The sequence below is a fragment of the Staurois parvus genome, unplaced genomic scaffold (assembly GCF_062004578.1).
Source record: "Staurois parvus isolate SC_StPar_1 unplaced genomic scaffold, SC_StPar_1.0 ptg000783l, whole genome shotgun sequence".
NCBI classification, from domain to species: Eukaryota; Metazoa; Chordata; class Amphibia; order Anura; family Ranidae; genus Staurois; species Staurois parvus.
This window is the reverse complement of record NW_028318579.1, coordinates 3163670-3176793: the sequence shown is the minus strand read 5'-3', so window position 1 is coordinate 3176793 and position 13124 is coordinate 3163670. Positions and strand designations below refer to the sequence as shown.

The window sequence follows — 13124 nt, the reverse complement described above, 5'->3', positions numbered from 1 at the left end:
TCTTTTACAATGCTGGTAAAATAGCAACTTTATTTATAATTAAGTGCCCGGTCATACCGGTGAGATTTCAGGTGCAATGTGTGAACTGAAATCGCATCCAATAAATGTGAATGTCAGCGTCTTAATATTTGCGTTTTGCTGCAACGTGATTTCTAAAGTAGCTCTTGCATGACTTTTTCTGCAGTTCTGTTGCAATTTTACATACATAAAATAGAATGGAAATCACACTGCAAATTGCAAGAAATCTTCACAAGTAGCAATAAATTCTTCAGAAATCTCACCTGACATTGCACTGAAAATGAACACAAATTGCATGATTTTAAATCGTAGCGGTGTGACCGGTGACTAAAGATAAATTCCAGCACATTCCATGCCAATACTAACACTTTGTAAGAGAGAGAAAACTGAATGATCAGTGAAGGGTTTCTGCAGCTAAACTCTTGGGAATTATTATAGATTTAAAATTCCCCAACCACTAACATGCAGGAAAGATGGACACGATAGTGACGCCGTGAAAATCTGTATCCCTCTTGAATTGTAAGCTTTATATTTCAGTTATCCAGAGATTTAGGTGCAGCAGGAGAAACCCCTTCAGTAATCCATATAGAAATTCACAATACCTTTTTTCCATCGATGCCATCCCTTCCTGGTAATCCTCGGAGTCCTTTATCCCCTTTAAATCCTGGTATTCCTGGGAGCCCTGGGGGGCCTGCTGGACAGTCTTTGCAAGCATCCTTCAGGAATAAGAATTACATTGTTCCATAGTTAGAAAAAGACTATATATATATATATATATATGTGTGTGAAACTCGAAAAATTACAATATTGTGCAAAAGTTCATTTATTTCAGTGCAGCAACTAATTTTCTTAGATTGTGGATTTGGGGTTTTCATGAGCTGTAAACCATAATCATCACAATGATGACAAATCACAGCTTGAACTATCTTGCTTTGCATGTAATGAGTCTATCTCATATATTAGTTTCACCTTTTAAGTTGCTGCACTGAAATAAATGAACGTTTGCACCATATTCTAATTTGAGTTTCACCTGTGTATATATATATATATATATATATATATATATATATATATAAATATATAAAATAATCTGAAGATTATATTTAAAAATATATATATTTTTAAAAATATATATATTTTTAAATATATTATTCAGATTTTTTTTAACATATAAAAAATTGATTTTAACATATATTTTTACATATATTTGTAAATGCATTCCAAAAAATGTAGACTTGTATTTTTAGACATACAGTGTATATATATATATATATATATATATATATATATATATATATATATATATATACACACACACACATAACATAATATATGTTAAAATTGCTTTTTTATATGTTAAAACAAATGTGAAGAATATATTTAACAAAATATTTTTAAAAATATATATTTTTTTTAAATGTATTCTTTATATATATATATATATATATATATATATATATATATATATATATATGAATAATACATTTAAAAAATATATATATTATTAAAAATATTTTGTTAAATATATACTTCACATTTTTTTAAACATATAAAAAAGCAATTTTAACATATATTATGTTATGTGTGTGTGTGTGTGTATATATATATATATATATATATATATATATATATATATTTTGAAATATATTGAATATGGACAAAATTGTAGTATTCCAAATATATGTCAATATATTTGGGAAGAATATTTTTAAAATATATTTCAAATATATTTTTCTTCCATATGGGAGAGTTCAGCTTTAAAATAACAGGCATGCTTACACTTGTAGTTCCCTGTCAGTTGGAGGTAACTAACAATGTCATAAAGGGAAGCATGGTTCATTTAAGACCAGCAAGGACCTGATGAGGATGGCTCAGTTATCTGTGTCACACACTACAGATATACATGGCAGACGTCACAGCTTGGTGCCAGATCTAAACTGAGGTGTGTAATTGCCATTTTCTATGCTGCTACATGGAGCGCAGTCAGCTGGTTGGGATCTGCTGGCAAACACAGATAAGAACACTGCACATGACAAAAAATATACTTAGGATTACCCACCCTATTACAAACACACCCGAATAATATAACATAACGACACTTGAGCAGAAAATGCACTGAGCACTTCTGTAACAGTAAATTAAACGGAATTCTGCTGTAAATCTATGGAAACTGATCACTAGAATATATAAGCATTCATGTGTAACTGAAGTGGAAACGTGAAGATTTCCTATGTCATACAACAGTGTTTCTCAAGCTTTTGTTTTCAGTATGCAACATCTAGAGGCATCCCAGTTTAAAATGTACAAAATAAAATGTTACTCCTCAATGGAAAACCTGAGCCTGTGAAGATGCACACAGCCGCCTTGATTAACTTCTTTGCACCGGCCGCACGCAAATGTGCAGTCTCCTGGCATCTGGGCCTTGACGCCGAGCGGCCGCACATTTGCGTGCAATTAAGAAAAACATATGTGCTGAGAGCGCGTGCCCTGCGCACTCCCAGCACTCATGTCCGGTACTCACGGAAAGGTCCCGATACCCTCTTTTGATCGGGACCTTTCCCAATCATGTGACCGCCATGACGGTGAATCACAGCGGTCAAATGATCTTAAAACCCCGCCTCCCGACTTCTTAAACCCTTAAAGTGTCGGGAGGCGCCGGTGCCAAGGAGTTAAATGCCATCTTCAGTTTTACCATGCGGTGTGGCTGTGTCCCCACTGCAAGGGTCAAATGCTCGTTTTTGTCTAGGGGGATTGGAGAGAGGAGATATACTTACCTAATCCTCTGATCCTCCCGGCTGGCCCAGCACCCCTACATTCCGGAGCTCGGCACAATCTCATCTTTTATAACCACATACTGTAGATGGATCTGCGAAGCCCATTATATCCTCTACAACTGTTTTGGGCATGTTGGCCAATTAAGATCTTTGATAGGTTATTTTCTTTTAGCTCACATCCAGGGTGAGCCATTGAGTCCCATATATACAGTTGCAAGTAAAAGTATGTGAACCCCTTGGGATTACGTGGAGTTTTGCATGAATTGGGCATAAAATGTGCTCTGAACGTCATCTAAGTCACAACAATAGAAGAACACAGTCTGCTGAACATAATACTACACAAACATTAGATGTTGCCATGGTTTAATTGCACATAACATGTAAACATTCACAGTGCAGGGAGGAAAAAGTATGTGAGGCCCTAGCTTAATGACTTCTCCCAGAGCTAATTGGAGCCAGGAGTGAGCCAACCTTGACTCCAATCAGTGTGATGATATTGGATGTGTTGCTGACAGCTGTCCTGCTCTTAAAAAACACACACCTGATTTGGGTTTACTGGTTTCAAGAAACACTGTCTGATGTGAACCATGCCTCGCAGAAAAGAGCTCTCAGAAGACCTACGATCAAGAATTGTTGACTTGCATGAAGCTGGAAAGGGTTACAAAAGTATCTCCAAAAGCCTTGATGTTCATGTGTCCACGGTAAGACAGACTGTCTACAAATGGAGAAAGTTTAGCACTGTTGCTACTCTCCCTAGGCGCGGTCGTCCTGTAAAAATGACTGCAAGAGCACAGCGCAGAATGCTGCATGAGGTAAAGAAGAATCCCAGAGTGTCAGCTAAAGACCTACAGAAATCTCTGGCACATGCTAACATTTTTGTTGACACATCTACAATAAGGAAAACATTAAACAAGAATGGAGTACATGGGAGGACACCACGGAGGACGCTATTGCTGTCCAAAAAGAATATTGCAGCACGTTTGAAGTTTGCAAAAGAGCACCTGGATGTTCCACAGCACTACTGGCAAAATATACTGTGGACAGATGAAACCAAGATTGAGTTGTTTGGGAAGAACACACAACACTATGTGTGGAGAAAAAAAGGCACAGCACACCAACATCAAAACCTCATCCCCACTGTGAAACATGGCGGAGGGAGCATCATGGTTTGGGGCTGCTTTGCTGCCTCAGGGCCTGGACGGATTGTTGTCATTGATGGGAAAATGAATTCCAGAGTTTATCAAGACATTTTGCAGGAAAACGTACGACCATCTGTCCGCCAACTGAAGCTCCGCAGTGGATGGGTGATGCAACAGGACAATGACCCAAAGCATACAAGTAATTCAACAAAACAATGGCTGCAACAGCACAGAATACGCCTTCTGGAGTGGCCCAGTCAGAGTCCTGACCTCAACCTGATTGAAATGCTGTGGCATGACCTTAAGAGAGCGATTCACACCAGACATCCCAAGAATATTGCTACACTGAAACAGTTTTGTAAAGAGGAGTGGTCCAAAATTACTCCAGATCGTTGTGCGGGTCTGATCTGCAACTACAGGAAACGTTTGGTTGAGGTTATTGCTGCCAAAGGAGGGTCAACCAGTTATTAAGTCCAAAGGTTCACATACTTTTTCCTCCCTGCACTGTGAATGTTTACATGTTATGTGCAATTAAACCATGGCAACATCTAATGGTTGTGTAGTATTATGTTCAGCAGACTGTGTTCTTCTATTGTTGTGACTTAGATGACGTTCAGAGCACATTTTATGCCCAATTCATGCAAAACTCCACGTAATTCCAAGGGGTTCACATACTTTTTCTTGCAACTGTAAATATATATTTGATTAATACTTTGTATTGGATATATTAAATTTGTTTTTTAATTTTTTTAACTCTATCATTCTTTTTGATATACCTTTAGACTGCCACGGCGGTTAAAATCTCTTAAAAAATCTCCCCTGAAGAAGCCCGTGAGGGCAAAACAGCACTCCCTGAGCCACGCATGCGCGGCGAGCATGGAAGGACGTCATATGACGTCCTATCAGAACGAGAGAACCACCTTGCGCTCGTCATTGTACTATACGGCGGGCGGAAGGTGGTTAAACATGTACCAAAAAAAATTTTTCAAAAAAGGCTGCAGCAGGGAAAGGGTAAAAACAAGTATTTCATTGCAAAAAAAAAAGGCAATGATGTATGCGGCACGGTGCTTTAGCAAACCAAATGTTAGTTGGCCGGGTTACACATCTATTTTAAAAATACATGATAGTTTTACTTTACATGATTTATGTATTTTAGGCTTTTGTAGAAAAAGATCACAGCTTGTTATTCCAGCCAGGTTTTTGCGCTGCGATTCTGCGAAGCATTATGAAAGGTGTGCTCACCTTGAGAAGAAGTTGCGCATCTCCTGGGGACAGGATGGAAGACGGACCCTGCAGGGATACAGAATAACAGGAGGTAAATGAGAAAGCTCAGAAGGGGGCGACTACGCAGAACAGACAGAGGCTGGGACATGTGAAGTACCAGGGACTTCCATGGAGGGGCGCTGCACGGGCAGCAGGTTTTCAGCAAAAAACGTCATGAAGAGGAAAACATCTATTTTCAGTGAACTTTTATTATATATATATATATATATATATATATATACTGCATGGTGAAATGCATTTTTTATATATTAAAAGATATATGAAAAATATTTTTTTAAAAAATTTTTTTTTCAAATATATTATTCTGATTTTTTTTTAACATATAAACAAGTCATTTTAACATATATTTTTACAAATATTTGTAAATGCATTCCAAACATGTAGATTTGTATTTTTAAAGACATACAATATATTGGAAATGTATTTTTAAAATTATTTTTCATATATTTTGTATTAAAAATGCATTTCAACATGCAGTATATATATATATATATTTATTTATTTATTTTTAAATATTGAATATTGTCAACATTGTAGTATTTCAATTATATGTCAATATATTTGGGAAGAATATTTTTTAAATATATTTCAAATACATTTTTCTTCCATGTGGGCAGGATCATCAGCAGATGCATTTCAGCATGCCTAGCATGTTTTTTCCAGGATCACCAACAGATGTGTTTCAGTATTATCACCATGTGAGTTCTAGGATAAACAGCAGGAGTTCCAGCTTTACTAGCAGGTGTGTTTCAGCATCATCAGTACTGTATGTGTTTTCCAGGATCACCAGCTGATGTGGTTCAGCATCATCAGTACTGTGTGTGTTTTCCAGGATCACCAGCTGATGTGTTTCGGCATCATCAGTACTGTATGTGTTTTCCAGGCTCACCAGCTGAAGTGTTTCAGCATCATCAGTACTGAATGTGTTTTCCAGGCTCACCAGCTGATGTGTTTCAGCATCATCAGTATGTGATTTCCAGGATCACCAGCAGGTGTGTTTCAGCATCATCAGTACTGTATGTGTTTTCCAAGATCAATAGCAGGTGTGTTTCGGCATCATCAGTACTGTATGTGTTTTCCAGGCTCACCAGCTGATGTGTTTCAGCATCATCAGTACTGTATGTGTTTTCCAGGCTCACCAGCTGATGTGTTTCAGCATCATCAGTATGTGATTTCCAGGATCATCAGCAGGTGTGTTTCAGCATCATCAGTACTGTATGTGTTTTCCAGGATCACCAGCAGGTGTGTTTCGGCATCATCAGTACTGTATGTATTTCTAGGATCACCAGCAGTCATGTTTCAGCATCATAAGTACTGTATATGTGTTTCCAGGATCACCAGCTGATGTGTTTCAGCATCATCAGTACTGTATGTGTCTCCAGGATCACCAGCTGATGTGTTTCAGCATCATCAGTACTGTATATGTATTTCCAGGATCACCAGCTGATGTGTTTCAGCATCATCAGTACTGTATGTGTTTCCAGGATCACCAGCTGATGTGTTTCAGCATCATCAGTACTGTATGTGTCTCCAGGATCACCAGCTGATGTGTTTCAGCATCATCAGTACTGTATATGTTTTCCAGGATCTTCAGTTGATGTGTTTCAGCATCATCAGTGCTGTTTGTGTTTTCCAGGATCACCAGCTGCTGTGTTTCAGCATCACCAGCATGTCTGTTCCAGAACCATCAGCAGGTGTGCTTCAAGAACACTAACACAGAGTTGTAAGCATCATCAACAAGTGATTTTCAGAGTAAGCAGCAGGTGCCCCAGCTTTCCCTACAGCTGTGTTTCAGCAACAGCAGTATGTGTTTTCCAAGATCACCAGCGGGTATGTTCCAGCATCACCAGAAGGTGTGTTTCAGCATCATCAGTATGTGTGTTCCAGAACCATCAGCTGGTGTTCTCCAGGATCACCAGCAGATGCATTCCAGGTTCACCATCAGGTGTGTTTAAACATAAACAGCATGTGATTTAGTTTTACAAGCGATGTGTTTCAGCATCACCAGTATGTGTGTTCCATGATCACTGCCAAATTTTTTTCAGCATCATTAGCATGCGTGTTTCAGGATCACCAACCAGTGTTTTCAAGCATAACCAGCAGGTGTGCTCCTGGATCCAGAAAAAAACATAAGACTTTTATGGTGCCAATATTACTCAATTGATAAAAAATCTTCAAAAATGTATTGTAATCATTAAAACTCTGCATTAAAATATATATATATTCATCAAACATGTTGCTGGAGTTACAGATCACATTCTCCATATACTGTATATATCAAGCATAATTTACACTCACCAGCAGGGGCGGACTGACAACTCATGGGGCCCCCGGGCAATAGGGGATCATGGGGCCCCTGTGTCCTTGCCCAAGCTCAAAAAAGCCTATGAAAAAGGTACCAGGGGCATCTCATGGGGCCCCCTACTGACCCCAGGCCCTCGGGCAGTGCCCGAGTTTCCAAATGGTCAGTCCGCCCCTGCTCACTAGCCACTTTATTAGGTAACACAAATTGTTATAAGTGCTATATTTTCCTTATTTTAAGGGACTTTTTTATGCAAATGAGCATGTAGTTAGATGTGATTTTATTTGTGTTGGAGTTCCTCTTATTGTTTTGTAATTTTGTTGTGTAATGTATTCACAATGACAATAAATTAATCTAATCTAATCAGCCAATCACACGGCAGCATTTAAGCAACTCAATGCATTTAGGCATCTAGACATGATGAAGACAATTTGCTGAAGTTCAAACCGAGCATCAGAATGGGGAAGAAGGGGGATTTAAGTGACTTTGAACATGGCATGGTTGTTGGTGCTAGACGGGCTGGTCTGAGTAATTCAAAAGCTGCTGATGTACTGGGATTTTCACACACAACCATCCCTAGGGTTTACAGAGAATGGTCTGAAAAAGAGAAAATATCTAGTGAGTGGCAGTTGTGTGGATGAAAATGCCTTGTTGATGTCAGAGGAAAGAAGATAATAGGCAGATTGGTCTGAGATGACAAAGAAGGCAACAGTAACTCAAATAACTACTCCTTACAACCAAGGTATGAAGAATACCATCTCTGAATGCACAACATATCGAACCTTGAAGCAGATGGGCTACAGCAGCAGAAGACCACACCGGGTAGCAAGGCGTACCTAATAAAAAGTCCAGTGAGTGTACATCACGTTGATGTCAAACATACTGAAACATTGATTTTTAGTCTACATACACTTTAGGTGGGGAGGCATAATTCTTAGCCTTTCTTTGTATCCCGAACAATTCTTCTGGCAGTTATGGCTGCAATCTTTCTTGGTCTACCTGACCTTGGCTTGGTATCAAGAGATCCCCAAACTTTCCACTTCTTAATAGGTGATTGAACAGTACTGATTGGCATAATCAAGGCTTTGGACATCTTTTTATGTCCTTTTCCATCTTTATAAAGTTCCATTACCTTGTTACGCAGGACTTTTGACAGTTCTTTTCTGATCCCCATGGCTCAGTATCTAGCCTATTCAGTACTTCCACGTAAGAGCTAACAAACTCATTGACTATTTATACACTGACACTAATTGCCATTTAAAAAGCCACAGATGTGGGACATTAACCTCTACTTGGCATTGTAACCCGTGTGTGTGTCACCTTGTGTGTCTGTACCAAGGCCAAACATTCCGGGGGAGGGGAACTTTTGAGCACAACCGAACCTTTAAATGAACCCGTCACATACACAAGTGCGCTCAAACGAACAATACTGCCAAAATGCCGACACCAAGTGCCTCTCATAATCATGTCATAGATTTTACAGCATCTCTTTTGATTCTTTTCTGCTACACAGAGGATCTTGACTGCTCCCAAGCTTGGAAATAATCCCAGGCTGGCACGTTTTATTGATGTATAAAATAAGACATCGGCGGTCCTATTTCTGGATGTGCACGCTTCTTGAGCACAAGCTATGAACTAGGAGCTAGCACACCTAAAGGAAGGCTCAGGGTGCTTTCTTTGCTTCAACAAGGTCTGCGGATGGTTTTATCAGACAACAAAAGATGACTGAAAGCTCTCTCATGCTGCGCTGTAACCTTTTACATGCTCAGAATTTAACCTCCTCGGCGGTCTGATTATTTCAGATTTTTGGTGCTGAAAGCGGTACATTTTTTTGCATGGAAATATGTAGTTTTTTATTGTAGGCTGTAATATTTAGGAATAACTCACTGAAATCTGTCCGAACAAGAGTCTAGTAAACATCCCGGGTATGATAAAACTTGAAACACAAAATCATAAATTAATAAATAATCATAAAAAATAATAATATAATAATAATAAATGTAATTCAATAATATAATCAAACCAAAAACACTGAAATTTGAAATAGAGCGCCAAGTTCGCACATCGCTGAGCAAAGTCGCAGAATCGTTTTCAGTGTCTGATGAGGAATTTCCCCCACGAATCATTATCACTCAATTCTGCAAGTGGTTCTGATTTACTATCGCTGTTCTCTAGCCGGTCTAAAACCGCTTTTGACCTAAAGGGACACTTTTTGGACGCCATGGACGTTTCTCAGTTTCCAGGCAGAATGGGCGGTAAAAATGCAGGCAGGGCGCCGGACAAAGCACTCGGGACAAAATGTATGTGAAATGGTTTAAAACAGCAATGTTTCACTATGTAATAATCATTTTAATTTTTTAAAATTTTAAAATTTGCCGCTGGTTCCGGCGCCCGTACGTCCCGACGTCACAGGGACTGAAACACAGAAGCCGGATGCCGGCATCGGCCGGAGGAGATGGCCGGGGACGCTGCAGGGGACACATTGCGGGAGCGAAGGACAAGGTAAGCGCTGCAGTGAATCCCTATGCAACGCCGCATGGTAAGCCCGAGTGTAGCTCGGGGGGGTTACCGCTTTTGGTACTGAAACTTTACCCCGAGCTACACTCGGGAATACCGCCAGGGGGGTTAAAGCGGTAGTAAACCCTAAACCAAAAATATATGATATATCAGCTTACCAATCATTAGATGTGGTGGCTGCATTAGTTTTCTTTTTCTAGGCTTATTTGTTCTGTTTTCACCTGGAGATCAAAGCCAGTAACACACCTCCTGTCTTACCCCCGGTTCACATCTATGCGGGTGGTGCCGCTGCGGATCTGCACGAAATTCTGTGCATCCGCACCACCTGCACAGAGAAATGAGGTGAACTAACACTTTAAAAAGTAATGCAAAGGCTGAGGATTATGCCTCCCCACCTAAAGTGTATGTAGACTAAAAAAAATGTTTTAGTATGTTTGATATCAACATGATGTACATTGATTGTTACCCGGTGTGGTCTTTTGCTGCTGTAGCCCATCTGCCTTAAGCAGATGTTTTGTGGTTCGATGTGTTGTGCGTTCAGAGATGGTATTCTGCATACCCTGGTTGTAACGAGTATTTTTTTTTTTCTAATTACTGTTGCCTTTTTATCATCTTGAACCAGTCTGCCCATTCTCCTCTGACATCAACAAGGCATTTTCCTCCACACAACTGCCACTCACTGTATATTTTCTCTTTTTTGGACCATTCTCTGTAAACCCTAGAGATGGTTGTGCGTGAAAATCCCAGTAGATCAGCAGTTTTAAAATACTCAGACCAGCCCGTCTTGCACCAACAACCATGCCACGTTCAAAGTCACTTAAATCCCCTTTCTTCCCTATTCTGATGCTCAGTTTGAAATTCAGCAAGTCGTCTTCACCACATCTAGATGCCTAAATGCATTGAGTTGCTGCCATGTGATTGGCTGATTAGCAGTTTGTGTTACCAAGCAGTTGAACAGGTGTACCTAATAAAGTGGCCGGTGAGTATATTTGATGCTTGATATATACAGTATATATGGAGAATGTGATCTGTAACATGTTTGATTAATATTTTTTTTTAATGCAGAGTTTTAATTATTACAATACATTTTTTAAATTTTTATATCAATTGAGTAATTTTGGTACCTTAAAAGTCCTATACATTTTTTTCTGCATTCTGGATTAAATGCCTAAATGCATTGAGCTGCTGCCATGTGATTGGCTGATAAGCAATTTGTGTTACCAAGCAATTGAAAAGGTGTACCTAATAAAGTGGCCGGGGAGTGTATTGCTGTTTTAATGTTGCCTTACATAATCTGAAAATATTATTATTCCAGTGCTATAGAGAGCACTCCACCCAGACACGTTTCGCCTCCTGCTGGGGCTTAATTGTAGAAATCACGGTCGGGTCGTATAGGCCTCTTTCACACAGGCATTCCGTATGTCCGTTTTTCATCTGTTCGTTTGTGGATGAAAAACAGACCCCCGTGTATTTCTATGAACTTGCGGAAGTAAACGGATGAACATCTTTTTACATCCGGTAATGTCCGCATCTGTTTTTTTGAATGGAAGAAAACCCTATTTTTCTTCCGCAAAAACCCCTGGAACGGATGAAAAACGGATGGCAACAGATGTCAATGGATGTAAAGGGACCAAAAGCGGATGTAGATGGACTAAAACGGATCTAAGCGGACGAAAAACGTATGTAAACCAATGTAAACAGATGAAAAATGGATGTAAACGGAGGCAAAACAGATGTAAACGTCCGAACGGATAAAAACGGATGTAAACCAATGTAAACGGATGAAAAAATGGCTGAAAGAAATGGATGAAAAACGGATGAACAAATGGATGAAAAAGCACATGAAAAAACAGATGTAAACGGATGAAAAACAGAAGAAAAAAGGGATGCAAAAAACAGATGAAAAAGCAGATAAAAAAAGGGGTGCAGATGGATGATAAAAATGAATGAAAAAGCGGATGAAAAAGTGGATGGAAATGGATGGAAAAGCAGATGAAAAATGGATGTAAACGGATGAAAAATGGATGAAAAATGGATGAAAAAATGCATGCAAACAAATGAAAAAACGGATGAAAAAGTGAATGAAAAAATGGATGTAAACGAATGAAAATGGATGAAAAAATGGATGCAAACAAATGAAAAAACGGATGAAAAAATGGATACAAACGGATGCAAATGGTTGAAAAAACGCATGAAAAAACTAATGGAAACAGATGAAAAATGGATGAAAAAACGGATGAAAAACGGATGTAAACCAATGTAAACGGATGAAAAACAGATGAAAAAGCGGATGAAAAAGTGGATGAAAAAGCAGATGAAAATGGTTAAAAAATGGATGTAAAGCCATGTAAATGGATGAAAAACAGACGAAAAAGCGGATGAAAAAACAGATGAAAAAGCAGATAAAAAAGGGATGCAAATGGATGAAAAAACGGATGAAAAAATGTATGTAAATGGATGAAAAAGCAGGTGAAAAACGGATGTAAACGGATGAAAAATGGATGAAAAACGGATGAAAAAATGCATTCAAACAAATGAAAAAACGGATGAAGAAGTGAATGAAAAATGGATGAAAAATGGATGAAAAAATGGATGCAAACGAATGAAAAAACAGATGAAAAAGCAGATGAAAAAATGGATACAAACGGAGGAAAAAACGGATAAAAAGCGGATGAAAAAACTAATGTAAACAGATGAAAAATGGATGAAAAAAACGGATGTAAACCAAAGTAAACGGATGAAAAACGGATGGAAAAACGGATGTAAACCCATGTAAACAGATGAAAACAGATGAAAAAGTGGATGAAAAAACGGATTAAAAAGTGGATGAAAATGGATAAAAAAAGGATGTAAACCCATGTAAACGGATGAAAAACAGATGAAAAAGCAGATGATAAAAGGGATGTAAATGAATGAAAAACGGATGTAAACGGATGTAAGCAGATGAAAAACGGATGTAAACCAATGTAAATGGATGAAAAGCGGATGAAAAAATGGATGAAAAACAGATGTAAACCCATGTAAACAGATGAAAAACAGATGAAAAAGCAGATGAAAAAATGGATGAAAAACAGATGAAAAAGCAGATGA

General features: G+C 38.5%; 1 protein-coding gene across 1 annotated transcript in view; it reads right to left on the bottom strand.

Annotated features, from left to right (window-relative positions):
• The window catches only part of COL22A1 (collagen type XXII alpha 1 chain), a 665084-nt gene that overhangs the window by 145682 nt on the left and 506278 nt on the right, over positions 1–13124 (bottom strand). Inside the window, exons 45-46 of the mRNA XM_089654647.1 lie at positions 5174–5221; positions 621–734 (exon numbers count right to left, since the gene is read on the bottom strand). Of these exons, the coding sequence (XP_089510773.1) occupies positions 621–734; positions 5174–5221 (162 nt within the window). The remainder of the gene's footprint in view (positions 1–620; positions 735–5173; positions 5222–13124) is intronic.